We start from the raw sequence: 19,277 nt of genomic DNA, 5'->3' as shown, positions 1-19,277 counted from the left end.
GATATACCACTCCAACACTGCAATCTACGTGGGAAATTGAGTGCTTTGTTCCACACACTTGGAAGTTATTTTTACTTCTTCCTATGCGCGAGCATAGCCCAGCGAGCTTGCCGGGAGCCGAGAACGCTATCTCAACTCCATACCGTTCCACAACCTTCTTTGTGTTGTGGGAAGTCTTGTGAACATAAGGTACAACTGTACGTTTCTTATTTTTGCGCTCCCTCGCGTCTTCAGCAACATTGCCTTCTGTCTTTATCTTCTTAAGCACTGCCTCCACTACTGCTGAAATGACTGATTGCGGGACACTTCCAGCCTCTTCTTCCAGCTTCTTCCAGCCTTACAATCTGCCTGTCAAAGCTTTCATGTATTTTGTGCGTGCAGGCTAGTGCCCGCTTTACCGTTTTCGAATGAGCCGAATCGTAGGGCAACAATTTCTTTTGGGATCTTGGGTTATATTTCCAGCACACATGGTCGTCACAGAAGCTTATAGCAATGTCTAAAAACTGAATATTATTATCCTTTGTTAGTTCATGGGTGAAAGTTAAACCTTTGCCAAGGCGCTGAAAATGTGTAGTACACCTGCGATGGCGTCGTCATATGTGTAACTGGCTTGCTTATATAAAAGTACAAGATAATCGTCAACATAACGGAACACGGTAGCAACCTGGTCACGATCAATCCTTTCGTTTACCGCTCTGTCAAATTCCGATGAGTAAACATTGCACATCATAGGAGCAATGCAAGATCCTATACATAGTGAAGCCCTCGACGACCGTCCCGTTCCCCTTCACCAAGCCGCTACGTCACCGCAGCGCGGACCCTACACTGTCCCAGCCTGGCGCGGGTCTGCGACCCGATATCCGGAAAACTAAAAGGAGCAAAGGAGGGAGGTGTGGTTGTTGTTCGCCGAACTGACGAAGATCCTCCGCCGCCGACATAACAATGACACGCCGCCGTCCCGACGAAGTCTGCAAGCAAGGAACACACCAACGAAAGGCGACCTGACGACGCCACGTGCCAGCCACAGGTCAACGCGACGCAGCCGTGATTCGACGCCGAGACCTAACTGTAACGCAAGACAAAGAACCTCTGACTTCGATTTGTTTCTCGACGGACACGCAGTCACCGCCTTAGTAGACACAGGAGCCGATTACTCCGTCATGAGTGGACCCATCACCGCCCAGCTGAAGAAAGTTAAGAATGCTTAAGAAGGCAATCGAATTCGGACCGCTGGAGGACACCTCATAACGCCGACTGGAATCTGCATGGCAAGAATTACCATTCATGACTGAACTTAACCTGCCACCTTTATTTATCCTCCAACAGTGTTCCCGAGACGCCATTCTCGGTATGGACTTCCTGAACCAACACGGCGCAATAATCGGCCTGAAGTCGAACTCGATAACGCTGTTGCAAGATTGAGCGATACCGCAGGAGAGCTCTCGTAGTCACCATGCCTTGAGCGTGCTCCAAAATCAAGTTAGCATCCCGACCCGCACAAGCATTGTCATTTCTATTGGCACTAAAACACCTGCCGACGTAGAAGGCGTTATCGACGGGAACCAACGTCCACTGCTAGACCATGAAATTTGCATCGCAAGAGGGATCGCTCGACTGCATGGAGGAAAAATGAAAGTTTCGCAGACAAACTTCAGCCAGGAGTTCAAGCAAATCAACAAGCGCCCGACGATGGCGTACATTCAAAAAATTTTGCAAACCAGCAATGCGCTTATCCTCTAGGATTCTGCCGCATTTACGCCGACGACCATAGTTCCTGAACCAGACTTCGACATAAATCCAAGTTTCCCCATGATTAAGCAGCAACAGCTCATATGTCTGCTCCGACGATAATAAGACTACTTTTCGACGTCATTGAGGATTCGACAAACACCAGTCCCAAAGCATCGCATACACACCGAAGAGGGCACTCAACCACTCTTCCAGAGCCCTTACCGAGTTTCGACGCGAGAACGTGAAGCTATAAGGTACCAAGTCGAAGGAATGCTGCGCGACGACATCATCCAGACGTCGGGAAGTCCGTGGGCATCTGATATAGTCCAGGTGACCAAAAAGGACGCAACCTTACGTTTCTGCCCCGATTATCGCCGACTGAACAAGGTCACAAAGAAGGATGTATACCGCCTACCATGTACAGACGACGAGTTATATCGGCTCTGTAACGCTAAGTACTTCTCCTCGGTAGATCTCATGCTTATCTACTGGCAAATAGAAGTCGACGACAGAGATCGCGAAAAGACCGCCTTCATCACGCCAGACGGCCTCTACGAGTTAAAGGTCATGACACTGGGACTGTGCTCAATACCTGCAACGTTCCATGTCATCATGGACACGGTGTTAGCAGGATTGAAGTCGCAGACCTGTCTGATTTACATGGCTCACGCTGTCGTCATCGCCGGAAATTTCTACGATCCCCTTAGGCGGCTTGAGACGGTAGTAGAGGTCATCAAGTCATCAGGGTTCACTCCGAAGGCGGAAAAGTGCCGTTCAGTTACGATGAGCTTTTGTTCCTAGGCTATGTCATCAGCAAGTCTGGAGTCCGCTCCGAGCCGCAGAAAACGGCTGCCATCGAAAAGTTCCCGCAGCCCATTGACAAGAACGCAGTGCGTCGATTCCTTGGCATGTGTGCCCACTAAAGGCGATTTGTCAAGCACTTTTCACGCATCGCTGAGCCACTGACACATCTAACGAAATGTGATGTTGAGTTCAAGTAGGAAACGCCGCAGGCCGACGCATTTCAAGAACTCAAACGACGCATGCAGTCGCCCCCTGTACTTGCGCACTTCGACGAGGACGCCGATACAGAAATACACACTGACGCTAGTAGCCTAGGCCTTGGTGCCATCCTTGTCCAGAGAAAAGACGGACTTGAACGCGTGATGGCTTACGCTAGCCAGTCGTTGTCAAGAGCGGAAGGCAATTGTTCTACAACCGAAAAGGAATGCCTCGCCATCGTATGGGCTACAGCAAAATTTCGCCCTTACCTATATGGCAGGCCATTCAATGTCGTCAGCGACCGACACGCGTTGTGTTGGCTAGCTAACTTAAAGGACCCTCCAGGACGCCTGGTGGTGGTGGAGTCTAAGACTGCAAGAACATGATATCACTGTAACCTACAAGTCCGGACGAAAACACTCTAATGCCAATTACCTATCAGGCGCCCCCATCGACTCGCCGCCGCAAGATGACGGGGATGACGACGCCTTAATTCCTTGGAATTTTAAGCGTGGAAGACTTCGTTGAACAGCAACAAGCAGACCCAAAACTGAAAAGCCTCGTCGAGTTTTTGGAAGGGCGCACCAACGTTGTCCGTAGAGAATTTAAGCGAGGAATGTCTTCGTTCTCGCTTCAAAACAACCTACTCTTACAGAAGAACTTCTTACCAGTCGGCGCCGACTACATCCTTGTTCCTTCAGCGTTGCATCAAGAAGTAGTGCACGCCCTACATACCGATCCAACCACTGGACACCTCGGGATCTTCCGGACACTATCAAGGATACAGGAAAAGTATTACTGGCCGTGCCTGACCACCGACGTCACCCGTTACGTCAAGACATGCCGAGACTGTCAGTGACGCAAGGCACCACCGACAAGGCCAGCGGGATTACTCCAGCCGATCGAGCCTCCTTGCTGATCATTTCAGCAGATCGCGATGGACTTGTTGGGATCCTTTCCGAGGTCAACTGGAAATAAGTGGATCGTCGTGGCGATGGACTACCTCACCCGCTTCACTGAAACGAAAGCTCTGCCGAAAGGAAACTCAGCCGAAGTGCCAAAATTCTTCGTCGAGAATACCCTGCTTCGACGTGGCGCTCCAGATGTCCTCATCACCGACAGAGGAACGTACTTTACAGCGGAGCTCAACCACGCCATTCTACAGTACAGTCAGACAAGGCATAGGAGGACAACTGCCTACCACCCACAGACGAATGGTCTTAAGGAGCGTCTGAATAGGACCCTCGTCGACATGCTAACAATGTACGACGACGTCGAATACAAGACCTCAATTGCCGTTCTGCCGTAGCTAACCTTCGCTTACAATCATCATCATCATCATCATCATCGCCAGCCTGGTTACGCCCACTGCAGGGCAAAGGCCTCTCCCATACTTCTCCAACTACCCCGGTCAAGTACTAATTGTGGCCATGTTGTCCCTGCAAACTTCTTAATCTCATCCACCCACCTAACTTTCTGCCGCACCCTGCTACGCTTACCTTCCCTTGGAATCCAGTCCGTAACCCTTAATGACCATCACTTATCTTCTCTCCTCATTACATGTCCTGCCCATGCCCATTTCGTTTTCTTCATTCAACTAGGATGTCACTACCTCGCGTTTGTTCCCTCACCTAATCTGCTCTTTTCTTATCCCTTAGCGTTACACTCAATTTAAGTAGAACCCTTTTCGTAAGCCTCCAGGTTTCTGCCCCGTACGTGAGTACTGGTAAGACGCAGCTGTTATAAACTTTTGTCTTGAGGGATAATGGCAACTTGCTGTTCATGATCTGAGAATGCCGGCCAAACGCACCCCAGCACATTCTTATTCTTCTGATTATTTCAATCTCACGATCCGTATCTGAGGTCACTACCTGTGCTAAATAGATGTATTCCCTCACCACTTCCAGTACCTCGCTACCTGTCGTAAACTGCTGTTCTCTTCCAAGACTGTTAAACATAACTTTAGTTTTCTGCAGTATAATTTTTAGACGCACCCTTCTGCTTTGCCTCTCCAAGTCAGTGAGCATGCATTACAATTGGTCCTCCGAGGTACTAAGCAAGGCAGTATCATCAGCGAATCACAAGTTACTAAAGTATTCTCCATTAGCTTTTATCCCCAATTCTTTCCAATTCAGGTCTCTGAATACCTCTTGTAAACACCCTGTGAATAGCATTGGAGAGATGGTATGTCCCTGCCAGACGCCTTTCTTTATTGGGATTTTGTTGCTTTCTTTATGGAGGACTACGGTGGCTGTGAAGAAGCTACAGATATCTTTCACTATTGTTACATACGGATCGTCTACAACCTGATTCCGTAATGCCTCCATGACCGCTGAGGTTTCGAGAGAATCAAACGCTTTCTCGTAATCAATGAAAGCTATATATAAGGGTTGGTTATATTCCGCACATTTCTCTATTACCTGATTGATAGTGTGAATATGGTCTATGTTTGAGTAGCCTTTACGGAGCCCTGCCTAGTCCTTTGGTTGAGAGAAGTCTAAGGGGTTCCTGATCCTATTTGTGATTACTTTAGTAAATACCTTGTACGCAACGGACAGTAAGCTGATCGGTCTATCATTTTTCAAGTCTTTGGCGTCCGCTTTCTTATGTATTAGGAATATGTTAGCGTTCTTCCAAGATTCCGGTACGCTCGAAGTCATGAGGCATGGCGTATACAGGATGGCCAGTTTTTTTAGAACAATCTGCTCACCATCCTTCAACAAATCTGCTGTTATCTGATCCTCCCTAGCTGTCTTCCCTTTGCATAGCTCCCAATGCTTTCTTTACTTCTTCCGGCGTTACTTGTGGAATTTCAAGTTCCTCTAGACTATTCTCTCCCATTATCGTCGTGGGTTCCACTGGTACTGTATAAATTTCTATAGAACACCTAAGCCACTTGAAGTATCTCATGCATGTTAGTTATGATATTACCGGCTTTGTCTGTTAACGCATACATCTGATTCCTGCCTATTCCCAGTTTCTTCTTCACTGCTTTTAGGCTTCCTCCGTTCCTGACAGCATGTTCGATTCGAATCATATTATACTTCCTCATGTCAGCTGTCTTACGCTTGTTGATTAACTTGAAAAGTTCTGCCAGGTCTATTCTAGCTGTAGGGCTAGAGGCTTTCATACATTGGCGTTTCTTGATCAGATCTTCCGTCTCCTGCGATAGCTTACTGGCATCCTGTCTAACGGAGTTACCACCGACTTCTATTGCACACTCCTTAATGATGCCCACACGATCGTCGTTCATATCTTCAACACTGATGTCCTCTTCCTGAGTTAAAGCCGAATACCTGTTCTGTAGCTTGATCCGGAATTCCTCTATTTTCCCTCGTACCGCGAACTCATTTATCGGCTTCTTATGTTCCAGTTTCTCCTGTTCCCTCCTAAGGTGTAGGCTAATTCGAGTTCTTACCATCCTATGGTCACTGCAGCGCACCTTGCCAAGCACGTCCACATCTCGCACGATGCCATGGTTAGCGCAGTGTATAAGTTCTATTTCATTTCTAGTCTCGTCATTCGGGCTCCTCCATGTCCACTTTCGGCTATCCCGTTTGCGGAAGAAGGTATTCATTATCCGCATATTGTTCTGTTCTGCAAAGTCTACTAATAATTCTCCCCTGCTATTCCTAGTGCCTATGTCATATTCCCCCACTGACTTGTCTCCAGCCTGCTTCTTGCCTTCTTGTCTACAAAATGTCTATAATCAAATGTCCATAGACTACCTTTCTTTTGTCTATAGACATTCTATAGACTTCAGTCTACAAAAACAGAACTCTATATTCCTATACACTTTTTTTCAATAGCGTTCTGCAGACATTTGTCAAAAAACATGCATTTTCATTAATCTATAGACGGTCTAAAGACACATACATTTAATAGACAAGTCTACGAAGAGTGTATAAGGCCACAAGTCCATAGGTATCTGCTATCTACAAGTTCGTTTACATTTTTGTTTACATGTGGTAGCAAAACATTTTAAATGTATTAAGCCATGTGCACGTGTTGCTTTTCATCTGCACCTATGTATTAACGTTAGTAGATTATTAATGCTCCTGAAACAGCTATACTCTCATATATGTTGAATAAACAGACAGAATTGAGTGCTGATTCATGCAGTGCAAAAAAGGAAACAAATTCACCGGCAATTATTTAACTGTTTTAATTGCACGATATCATAGTTGAAATTCTTAAAATACATGTCTTATGCTATTATGGAAGGAGAATAAATATTTACACTACTTCCCCTTGGCAAACATTGTCGCCAGGCTGGCTTTGACCTTTGTGTCATTAGACCCAAAGGTGATGCAGGTGTAGGCTGCAAATAAGTAGATGCAGCAATATGAGGCAAAAATAACAAGTGTGTATTGCTTGTATCTTCATTAAGCAGCTTAATATATTTGCTCAAACCATCTAAGTAAATACTTAATACGGTTTAGCTATGACTAATGGCTGCTTGTCACTACAAATCGGTACCATTATAGAATGTTTGATTTTATGGTACAGTCGCAACTGCTGCTCGTGCCAGCAACAGTGTGTTCCCTTTTATGAAAAGTTCATATATGATGCATTATTGTAGTTATCCCAAATTATATCTAAATTTATTGCTGAAATGTTACCCAGTTGGACTGTCTGTACTTTTTCAGGTCAGGTCAGGTCAGGTCAGTTTATTTCCTTAAAGGCCCCTTTATCAGGGGTGTTACATAAGGGGTGGGGTACATCTTGTAAAAAAAATTCAACATGATAACAAACGAAACATTGGAAAAGTGATACATACTTTGTACGAACAAGTACTTACTCGTGTCAAATTGTCAATTAGAATAAAGAAGCAACAGTAAATTTGGCCGAAGAGAAGAAACAGTGGTAATGGACAAATCATTTTAGTAACTAGTGCAACATATGAAGAAAGGTAGATACATTGCATACAATCAAAAAAGTACAGTATGTGATGAATTTGTACAAAATGGTAATTAGTTTGACAAAATAGAAGCAACCTCAGCAATGAACACATGGTGATTATTTGTATATACAACATGGTTGGGAAGGGCATTCCAATCAGTTGCTGTTCGCGAAAAAAAAGAAGCAGAGAAGGTAGTTGTGTGTGAGCGTGGTTTTAAAACTTGGAGTGGATGACGAGCGCGTTGCGATATTCTTGCGGGTGGAATGATGTATGGCTCACGATTAAGGGAACTGTAGAAAAACTTATGAAAGAGAGCAACGCTGGCTATCTTACGGCGGTGCGAGAGAGACTGTAACTCAGATTTCTCTTTTAAAGATGATATGCTTACGTCATATGAATAGGATGAATGAATGTATCTCACCGCACGATTTTGGAAGCGCTCAAGTGCGTTAAGGAGATATTTTTGATATGGGTTCCAGATTGGTCACGCATATTCGACTTTAGGCCTGATAAGCGATTTGTACGCCACAAGTCTGACATCCTGAGGCGCATGACGCAAGTGGCGCCTCATAAATCCGAGTGTTTTGTTCGCCGATGATACTATGGTGTTGATATGCGTGCCCCAGTTAAGATCACAGGAAATTATGACGCCTAGGTACTTGAATGATTTTACTGTTTCAATCTGATTGTTGGCTATTGTGTAAGAAGGGTGTACGACTACAGGTAAATGACATATGTTTACATTTTTTGGGATTAAGAGTCATTAGCCAATGGGCACACCAAGACTGTACATGGTTGAGATTTTGTTGCAAAATGTCTCCATCAGTGTCATTGTTAATGGTATGATAAAGCACGCAGTCATCAGCGAACATCCGAATTTTGCAAGTTACATGAAGGGGTAAGTCATTGATGTATATTAAAAATAGAAGTGGTCCAAGAACAGACCCCTGAGGGACACCTGATGATACCGGAAGCTTGACGGAGGACTGGTCGTTGATAGTAACGAATTGCTCGCGGTTAGTGAGGAACGTTTCTAGCCATTTTAATACATCCATGTCTAAATTCAAGAAAGAAAGTTTATGTAATAAGTGACGGTGAGGGACTTTGTAAAAAGCTTCTTCGTAGTCGAGGAAGATAGCATCAGTTTGTTTATTACAGTCAAGATTCGTATGAAGGTCGTGAAGGAAAAGAGCTAGCTGGGTCTCACAAGAAAAGCCCCTTACGAAACCCATGCTGAGCAGGATGAAAAAAATTGTTGGCGTCTAAATGGTCCATGATGAGTGAGTAAATGACGTGCTCCATTATCTTACATGGAAGACTTGTTAAGGAGATGGGGCGATAATTTAGTGGGTTATTCCTATTGCCTCCCTTGTAGATAGGAATGACCTTTCCAACTTTCCACTCATAAGGGATGTAACCTGCTAAAAGTGACGGAGAAAATAAGAGACACAAAAATGCGGCTGAGATATGCTTAGTATTTTTTAACAGTTTCGAGTTAATACCATCGACACCGGTGGATGAAGATAGTTTGAGGTTATCAATTATTTTGGAGATACCATCTACCGAGAACGAGATGGCCGGCATTACGGATACTATGTTGCTAGACTTAATGGTAGGGGAGAACTAGTATCTTTAGTAAAAACTGAGGCGAAGGCATCGTTGAACGAAATGGTGCAGTAGGTATCAGTCATGATATCTCCAGAATCGTCAGCGAGAGTTATGGCGCGAGTTTGAGGAGGGTTTATTACTTCCCAGAATTTCTTGGGGTTGTCTCTAAGTATTTTCGCTAGATCGATGTTAAAAAAAGTATGCTTGGCGCTGCAAACAGCGGATAAGTACATTTTCTCGGCAGAATAATACTGTTCCCATACGTTAGGACTTGTACTTTGCTTGGCAGATCGAAAAAGTCTTTCTTTCTTATTTTCTAGTCGCTTTACATGGTTAGTGAACCATGGGTTCCGACGGTTTGGACGGAAGGTAATTTTCGGTATATGTTTGTCAGCTAATTCAATAATTTTAGTTTTAAACAGCGGCCAATTTGTACGAGTGGTTCGCTCGTAAAATCTTGATTGAAAGTGTGGTAGAAAGGCAGTCAGTTCGTCATTAATCGCTTCGAAGTTTCCTTTATCGTACAGGCTGATAGTTTTGTGATATGTTGCACGTGGTGGTGCGGAAAAGAAAAACGTAGCGTGAAGAACTTTGTGGTCGCTGATAGCAGGAAGGAAGGTTAATGATGATAAACTGTCGGGGTGATTAGTTAGTATAGGATCTAAGATGTTCCCACAGTCAAGCGATACACGTGTTGGTTCAGAAACAAGCTGTTAAAGATTAAAGTTCAAACAGACATCGGTGAAGTCGCTAGCTTCAGTGTTAGTTGATGCTGCTGAAGATGGGTCATGCCAGTCAATACCAGGAAAGTTAAAGTCACCGAATAAAATAATATGAGCGTTAGGATGTGCGGCAGTAACCTGGCATAAAATGCTGTTTAATTTTCCAGGGAAATCAGGGCTGTTAACAGGTGGTCGGTAACAAACACCCAGCAGGACAGCCTGTGGGAAAGAGCGGATAAGTAGCCAGGCTATCTCATGGCCAGTAGGAGGCGCGATTGGTGTACAGGGCAATTCCTTGCTAAACGCTATAAGAACCCACCCTCCTCGCCTTCCTTGGTGGTCACAGCGATGAACTTCGAAGTTTGGCAAGTCGGATAATACCTCATGATCACTGATCTCCGATGTTAGCCATGTTTCTGTTAAAATAAGTAAATTACTGCCTGATGAAGAAACGAGACTTGATATGTCTTCGCGTTTGGGAAGAAAACTACGGGCGTTAGTGAAAATAGCAGATAAAGAAAGATTATTCGTTGTGGTGATGTGGCGAGGGTTAAGCGAACCTCTATTGCACTTTGATTGCTAGTGAATCTCCTTTGCGGTTTTAGATGATTCATCATATTCGTAGCGTTTGGATCCTATGACAAGTGTTTTTACACGTAGCTTGAAAGGTGTTGCTTTGCTTTTGCCGAAAAGAACAAGATGTTTGCGGACATTTCGAACACCGGGTGAAAAGTCCTCGCCAATACTGCAGTTACTCCCCTTTAACTTGCGACCATTAGACAAGACCAATTCTTTTGTTTTATAGAATGCAAACTTGGCAATGATGGGGCGGTTACGGCCTGGTGAATAGCATCCTAGCCGGTGTGCACGCTCAATTTCTTTTGGGTCGAGGCTTATGTTCATGTGCTCTTGAATGTTGTCAATAAATAGTTTTTCCGATTGCGCAAAGGTTTCAGGAGGGTTGGGGTCCGGAATGCCATACAATATTAGGTTGCTTCTGCGTGAACGGTTGTCAGCATCCTCTACGCAGCTCTCTAGGCTAGATACCAGGCGACCAGTTTCAGAAGTAGTAGCGTACACAGCTTCTAATTCGCTTCGCAGGGGTATCAGTGCCTGGTAGTGTTGTTCCAGTTCCATAATTCGCTTACTTAAATCTGTTAGTGTTGCATCGGTGCACGAAAGTTGATTCTTTAGACCTTGTACCTCAGTGATTAGCGTGCTTTGACCAACTGTCAGCTTCTGCAGCTCAGCGAAAACGTCAGCTATACTAGGCCCCGGATTGGTTTCGACATCGCCTGACAGCAACAGCAATGACTGGATAGCATGCACACATTCACTAAGCATAGCGAGGCAGCACTGAGGGCTCGGGAGCTGCACCAAACAGTAATTGCTACATTTCTTACTGAAAAGACTGTATTTTGCACTTGCCTGCATGGTGAAAGCCAGCATGTTACGTGACACCGTTGTGGCGCAGCCACCGAGACCACAAGGCAGTCGCGATGGTTGCTGCTCCTTTATAGTAGACGGACTCGATAGTGTCACTTTCGATGTGTGGTCCCACGCTGGTTGGAGGGTCCAGTACCCGAGAGGCGGCCTAGGTTTCTTCAGCAAAGGCAAGGTAGGTGAGATGTCGATCTGGTTGGGCTTTAGGCATAGTCATGGCGCATGCTCCGTTGGTCGCGCGATGTAAGCCATCTGCAGTGGAGGCAGCAGCACGTGGCAAACAACGGCGGTGATCATCTGCATGGTGAAAGCTAGCATGTTACGTGACACCGTTGTGGCGCAGCCACCGAGCCCACCTCGGTGGCTGCGCCACAACGACAGGTAGTTAAATATGCTTGACAGGTAGTTAAATAGTTATTTTGACACGTAGTTAAATATGCCCGTGCAGAGGGATATGCTGAGAAGACGTGACTGGAGTATTCACATTGTCATGCGAAAGATTGTAATTTATTTTGTCGGGCCCTTGGCCCTCTCTGCAGCGCGCACGGAGGAAGCCTTTGAATCGCGCGCCACAACGGCACTCGTCGCATGGAGCATGCGCATCGATCGCGGTAGCGTAAGAACTCGCGCGGGGACTGCCGGGAAGGCGGCTGCCCGATAAGAAGGCAGCGGAGACGGCACTCGGGGCTTTTTGCGGGGCGCGGGCTTGGGAAGGCGCTGGTGGGGCATGGCCCGTCTAGGTTTCTTTTACCGAGCGTGCTGCAGAGCAGGGGGAAAAGCGTCTTTGCATTGTGTCTGCATGAAAGAGTGTTGTGGTTCTTGTTCGCTTTTGGGACTATCCGCGTGCCTGGTTCGGTGCTTGCTTGCTTTCTGCGCTTTATGCATTCTGTTATCGCCCGAAAGATTGTGTTGGTTGATGGTTGGTAGCGGCCGTTCTTTCGTCGCTCCCTTTCGCTTGTATATTTGGTAGCCTCGCTGTTTCGCTGCTTGCCTCTTTGCTTTTGCTGCCTTTTGCTGCTTTGCTTCTATGCTGCCTGCTTCCTTGCCTTGTTGTTTTCCGCTATTGGCCGCGAGGCTGCGGTAATTTTGAGTGTTACATTCTAGCGTAAATTAAAGCGGTTCTTGTTCCTTGCGCCTTTGGTCCTTTGTCGTGCTGGTCGCGGCTCGCGGACCCCCTGAGCGAAGGCTGAGGGGCCTTCATCTGGCGCCCAACGTGGTTTTCTTCTTTCTCGTTGTTTTTCTGTTTGTTCTGGAGTACGCTTCCGCACCGCAGGGACCACGAGCACGGGAACGAGGGAACCGCCCCCATCTCGAGGCAGCTGAAACTCCCCCCTAGGCCTACTTGTTTTGCTCCGACATCGGGTCCCACAGCTCCTGCATCTGTACCCAACCCCTCTGACCGGCGTAAGCTCACTGAACGTTTATTCGACCTCCCGCTTTCCTTGCGCCCCGCTATTCCGCGCCAACCTGCTTCCGCAGAACCACTTGACCATTCCGTCGGACCGCTTTGCCCGCCCAATTTGAACACCAAAGATGCACCGCCGGCATTTTAATGCACCTACGTTCGGGTAAAGTCAAGAAGAGCGCGGTTGAAAATCATCCTCGCAAACCCATTACTACAATGCCTGATAAAAAGGACCAGGGTGCGCCCGCACAAGATATGTGCAACATTATTGCCCAGCTGACCGCGCTGCTCGAGCATCAGACAAACATAACTCCAGCAGCCAGTTTCCATTTGCAGCTCGCTGTGCCTACATGTGAAGGGCACACAGATACGAAATCAGTGGCGGACTTCCTTCAGGGAATGGAAGATTACCGCAATGCGCAAGCCATTACGGATGACGTTCTTCTTCAGCGCGTTTTGCCCGTCGCCCTGACTGGGTCCGCCGCCCGCTGGCGTCATCGCCAGTCATTCCAAAGTTGGGCGCACTTTGAGCAGCTACTGCGAGCAGAATTCATCCCCCCCGACTACGTTGTCCGCATGAAAGACGAGCTGCGCGCCCGTAGTCAGGCGGAGGAGGAAAGCCTCCTCGAATACATACGGTCATTTCAGGAGCTTTACGAACGCGCAGATCCTTCAGCACCGGAAACGGAAAGAGTCACCCGGGCAATCCGGCAAGCTCACCCACGTTTCCAGGCTTATCTAAGGGGCCGCACCTTCTCTTCGCTTGACGATCTCACTAAAGCGGCGTCCGATATTCAGGCGGCGATGTTGGCAGAGCTAACTTACCAGCCTCCACCCCCGCCTCAAGCCTCCCTCGAGCCGTCTTGCGCGTGGCACGGTTCTCAGATTGCAAGCCCGGGGAATATGGTACCGCCTCCAAGGGCGCTGGACCCATTCACTCACCGCACCTTTGCCACCCAGGTACCTTTCCGGCCTCCGGTCCCGGAACCTGCCACAACGTTGCGAGGCACTCGGGGCCGCAGCAGGCCTGTAGTGGCTGCCGCCCAATCAGGCGCAGCATATACACGCAGGAGCATTCCAGTCTGCTTCCAGTGTGGAGGACGAGGCCACTACAAGAGCCAGTGCCCGAGCCCCCCTGGCTCCCGCCAGCAGGGAAACGACGAGGGCCGGCGGTGGTGAGCAGCTCACAGTCGCCGGCCAACGACCTACCGCGCCCCGACGTCCCCTCGGCACATGCAGACTACGCGGCCGTCAAGCACCAAGCGGGGGCAGGCGTTTCCAAGACTACGAAAAGCGGGGTGTTTTGGTCGTCTCACCATCCTGCTGCCACGGCGTTGAGCCGCGGACAACGTCGGCAGCGGGGAGGGGGAAAGAAACGGCTCCTCACGCTCGAATAATCACCGGCATCAACGGTAGTAGGTGTACCGGAAAGGTGTCGCCCCCCCCCCCCCAGATCGAAGGCCCAGGATCTTGGACAAATGGTGAGGGCTTTGCCGTCCACGTTCAGTCTTCTTGACGCCCAGATTGAGAAAACACCATTGGTGGTGGTCAGAATGGCCGGAATAGAAGTACCTGCTATTTTAGACACCGGCTCTGCTGTTTCCGTTTTCGGCGATCGTGTCAAAAGCGCCTGCGAGACGAAACGTCTACAGTTACGAAGTGTAAACACGACCCTTCGCATGGCATCCGCTCACGTTGCGTCCGCTACGTCAGCAGCCCGGTTAACGGTTACCGTGAATGACAAAAAATTCCGGCAACGCTTCCTACACCTTCCAGGACTTTCTTGTCCGGTGATTTTGGGCCGTAACTTCGTAGCCAAAGCAGGAATCGTTCTCGATCTCTCTAAAGGCACCTACCAATACGGCATGCATGCACATCCACTCGAGTTCATGACTAAGCCAAGAGACCCACAGTCAAATCAGTTTACCGCCAATATCTCTGCGGTCTCCGAGACTGGTAGTGGTATCCTCACTGTTCTGAAGTCTTTCACAGGATCTCCGGCGGAGAAGACCAAAATCGAGACAGCGCTTAAACCTTTTGCCGAAATGTTCACGGAAGCTCCTGGCAGCGTTAAAGTGCTGACTCATAGGATAGACACCGGATGCGCCCGCCCAATTCGTTTCAACCCGCGGCCCCTGAGCATCCACAAGCGAGCACTTCTTGATAGTGCGCTAGACGAAATGATCGCAACCGGTGCAGTAAGACCGTCTAAGAGCCCTTGGGCGTTCCCGGTTGTACTAGCACCTAAGAAAGATGGTACGGCGCGGTTGTGTGTCGACTACCGTCGGTTGAACGCGGTCACAGGTCGAGACTCGTACCCCTTTCCATCAATCGATTCAGTGATGTATTCACTTGGGTCCGCTAAGTTCTTTACTACTTTCGACTGCAGCAGGGGCTTCCTGCAAATTCCGATCGCCCCCTGTGATATTGCAAAGACTACATTCACTTGCCATCGGGGACTGTTCGAATTCGTCCGATGGCCTTTTGGTTTGTACAATTCACCGGCAACCTTTCAGCGTGTAATAGATATTGTGCTTCAAGACGCCAAATTCAATTATGCGATGGCTTACATGGATGACGTGGTAGTGTTCTCGAATGCCCTGGAGGAGCATCTCCTGCACCTAACCACCGTTTTACAACGAATGCAGGCCGCAGGCATCACCATTAACCCCCGGAAGGTTCAACTAGTTTCGACCAGAATAAACCTCCTAGGTTTCATTGTCGAGCAAGGCACATTCCGGCCTGATGAGGAGAAACTCCGGGCCATACTGCAGCTTCCACCACCAACAGACGTCAAGAGCCTGCAGCGGTATTTGGGCATGGTGGGCTTCTACAGCCACTTTATCCCCAACTGCGCTGACCTGGCAAGACCTCTCCACCAGCTCCTACGGAAAGGTGCCAGTTGGCAGTGGACTGACGTGGAGCAGGGATCATTTCGGGCTCTGTCGTCGGCTATCGCCGATACCGCACGTCTGCTGCTTCCCGACCTCAACCTGCCATTCACCGTGCAGACCGATGCAAGTGAGTATGGCATCGGCGCAGTCTTGCTTCAGAAGCACCAAGGAAAGCTTCACCCTCTGACTTTTGCAAGTCGCACTCTCACAGGAGCAGAGCGGAACTATGCCGTAACAGAGAAAGAGTGCCTAGCAATTGTATTTGCACTAAAGAAATTTGACATGTATCTGGATGGGGCTGACTTTACTATTCAGACTGACCACCAGGCCCTGACGTGGCTGTCAAAGCTACAAAACCCAGCCGGCCGTTTAGCCCGTTGGGCCCTCTCTCTTCAGAAGTATAATTACAGAGTAGAATACAGGAAAGGTACCTTCAACAAGGTAGCTGACGCCCTGTCCCGAGCACCACTCTCCGGGGATGGCGAGCCGGCACCCGAAGTCCTGGCTGTGGCAGTGCCTGTGGACGCCTGGGGGACACTGATCTCCCGCCAGCAGCTACTCGACGCCCAGCTAAGCGACGACCAGTGCAACTTGATACGCAAGGCACTGGACGGCGCCAACCCTGCCGGTAGCGGCAACTACGACTGCTACATGCAAGCAGACGATGGCCTGCTCTTGCGGTATATACCTGCTGCCGATACGGATTGCGGTGAGTCCCCATTCCGCGTCGTTGTGCCTAGGAAGCTGCGCAAGCCTTTTCTAGAGTACTTTCATGACACCCGGCTCGCCGGTCATAGCGACGGCAAGAAAACATTAGAAAAGTTGTGTCGCGTCGCGACATGGCCGCACATGAGAAAGGATGTCCTCAGATACGTTCGCACATGTCCTACCTGCCAGACGGTGAAACCGAGGGGAGGGAAGCCACCGGGCTTCATGCAACCAGTTGAGAGTCGATACCCATGGGAAATTGTGGCATGTGATGTTATGGGCCCATACCCCAGGTCAGCTAAAGGGAATCGATACTTGTTAGTGGTTACTGACCATTTCTCCAAATGGGTAGAGCTGTACCCGCTACGCAAGCTGGATTCTAAGATAATCTGGGATAGGTTGTTGGAAGCATTCACCCGTTTCGGTTTCCCAGCGCAGCTTATCACGGACAATGCCACGTATTTCACAGGCAGGATATTCGTGGACACTTGCAAAGCTCTTGGCGTGCAGCACAAAAGGACGACACCATACCACCCTCAAGCCAACATCACGGAGCGTGTCAAGAGAAACCTTAAGACAATGCTGGTGGCTTTCACCGAGCGGCACTAGGACTGGGACGTTCGTATCCAGGAGATGGCTTTCGCCACAAGGACCACAGTAAACCGGTCGACAGGGTTTACGCCAGCGGCTATTCTTCTCGGTCGCGAGCTCCGTTTTCCTATTGAGCATGCATTCACCAACGGCTCTGAATTGCCAACTTACAATTACCCCACGTTCACACAAAATCTTTCCAGCCGCCTGGCCCACACTCTCAAGGAGGCCAGGGAAGACTTGGACCTTGCTCGCCTGGAACATGGCAACCAATACAACAAAGGCAGGCGGCCCCTGGAGTTCGCGGTCGGTGACGAAGTGCTCCGCCGAACGCACCCACTCAGCGATGCTCCAAAAGGGTTTGCTGCTTCCCTCGCGCCTAGATGGGATGGCCCTTACGTGATCACGAAACGTATTTCTAGCTTGGTGTACCTACTGCGGGAAAAACATGGCAGCAGAGTAGTAGGGCCCGTCAGCTTGCACGACCTCGAAGCGTACTACGAGCGCCCATCAGACAGCTAACCGTGCTTCCGTCATTATACGAGTCCAGCAGTTAACGCGGCTGTGTCCTACATCCGGTATCTGTTAATCGCGACGTTTTTACATATGCTGTTCTTGTAGATATCCTCGCCTTGCGCAGAATGCCACGCTACCACTCCAACGGGTGTCACCAGCCTGGCTGCCACGGCGGCCCATCGCAACATCACCTACGTCGTCGGTCTCTCACCCAGGCGACCGATGTGCGCTAGCGTCGGTTGGGCGAAAAGTGCATTGTCTCTGAAAGAGCGCACGCCTTGAGCGCATGCCATTTGGAGCCGTCACGTGCAGCGCCGAACGACGCCAGACAGCATTCCAGCCCATCGCGTGCCAACTGCCCCGAACATTTTGCTTCGCAACAGCCGTGATATACTCGACTAGGACGATGCCTGGTGCTTTTGGACATAGCATTGGACATAGCGTTGGACATAGCGTTGGACATAGCGTTGTTGCAAAGTGTTGTTGCAGAGTGTTGTTGCAAAGTGTTGTTGCAAAGTGTTGTTGCACAGTGTTGTTGCAAAGTGTTGTTGCAAAGTGTTGTTGCAAAGTGTTGTTGCAAAGTGTTGTTGCAAAGTGTTGTTGCAAAGTGTTGTTGCAAAGTGTTGTTGCAAAGTGCAGTAGCAAAGTGTTGTTGCAAAGTGTAGTAGCAAAGTGTAGTTGCAAAGTGTGGTTGCATGGTGTAGTTGCATGGTGTAGTTGCATGGTGTAGTTGCATGGTGTAGTTGCATGGTGTAGTTGCATAGTGTAGTTGCATAGTGTAGTTGCATGGTGTAGTTGCATAGTATTGTTGCATAGTGCTGTTGGACACCCAGGTGGGTGTCCGGTCTTGTACGGGGGGGAGTGTCGGGCCCTTGGCCCTCTCTGCAGCGCGCCCGGGGGAAGCCTTTGAATCGCGCGCCACAACGGCACTCGTCGCATGGAGCATGCGCATCGATCGCGGTAGCGTAAGAACTCGCGCGGGGACTGCCGGGAAGGCGGCTGCCCGATAAGATGGCAGCGGAGACGGCACTCGGGGCTTTTTGCGGGGCGCGGGCTTGGGGAGGCGCTGGTGGGGCGTGGCCCGTCTAGGTTTCTTTTACCGAGCGTGCTGCAGAGCAGGGGGAAAAGCGTCTTTGCATTGTGTCTGCATGAAAGAGTGTTGTTGTTCTTGTTGTTCGCTTTTGGGACTATCCGCGCGCCTGGTTCGGTGCTTGCTTGCTTTCTGCGCTTTATGCATTCTGTTATCGCCCGAAAGATTGTGTTGGTTGATGGTTGGTAGCGGCCGTTCTTTCGTCGCTCCCTTTCGCTTGCATATTTGGTTGCCTCGCTGTTTTGCTGCTTGCCTCTTTGCTTTTGCTGCCTTTTGCTGCTTTGCTTCTTTGCTGCCTGCTTCCTTGCCTTGTTGTTTTCTGCTATTGGCCGCGAGGCTGCGGTAATTTTGAGTGTTACATTCTAGCGTAAATTAAAGCGGTTTTTGTTCCTTGCGCCTTTGGTCCTTTGTCGTGCTGGTCGCGGCTCGCGGACTCCCTGAGCGAAGGCTGAGGGGCCTTCAATTCTTATTAATACACATGTAAATGTCTTTCTCATACTCTTAAATGAATGGGTCATTGGCCATACCTTAAACAGACGGCAGATGGATTGATTGTATTGATATGGCCACTTAGTTTCTTACAGGTAATGAGGCCTCTTGGGCATGCGAACAGCTTTCCAAGTTAGGTATACCACATGAGCACTCGAAATACCACGCGAGCACT

The 19,277-nt window shown here is 48.8% G+C and overlaps 1 protein-coding gene and 2 long non-coding RNA genes across 3 annotated transcripts in view; all 3 read left to right on the top strand.

Annotated features, from left to right (window-relative positions):
• LOC135911521 (uncharacterized) overlaps nucleotides 1-19,007 on the top strand; it is a 28,624-nt gene extending 9,617 nt beyond the window's left edge. The window contains exon 3 of the long non-coding RNA XR_010567372.2: nucleotides 17,648-19,007. This is a non-coding gene — a long non-coding RNA (uncharacterized lncRNA). The remainder of the gene's footprint in view (nucleotides 1-17,647) is intronic.
• The window catches only part of LOC135911523 (uncharacterized), a 61,349-nt gene that overhangs the window by 22,390 nt on the left and 19,682 nt on the right, over nucleotides 1-19,277 (top strand). The window lies entirely within an intron of this gene.
• LOC135911536 (uncharacterized) lies at nucleotides 13,031-13,993 on the top strand. Its single transcript, XM_065443850.2, has one exon. The coding sequence runs from the start codon at nucleotides 13,031-13,033 to the stop codon at nucleotides 13,991-13,993; it is 963 nt and encodes a 320-aa protein (XP_065299922.1).

The sequence above is a fragment of the Dermacentor albipictus genome, chromosome 7 (assembly GCF_038994185.2).
Source record: "Dermacentor albipictus isolate Rhodes 1998 colony chromosome 7, USDA_Dalb.pri_finalv2, whole genome shotgun sequence".
NCBI classification, from domain to species: Eukaryota; Metazoa; Arthropoda; class Arachnida; order Ixodida; family Ixodidae; genus Dermacentor; species Dermacentor albipictus.
The sequence above is the reverse complement of the archived record's forward strand: the minus strand, read 5'-3'. Positions and strand labels throughout refer to the sequence as shown.

What these genes read in the sequence shown, in the direction of transcription:
- LOC135911536 (XM_065443850.2), top strand. Translation starts at nt 13,031, where the DNA reads ATGCCTGATAAAAAGGACCAGGGTGCGCCCGCACAAGATATGTGCAAC.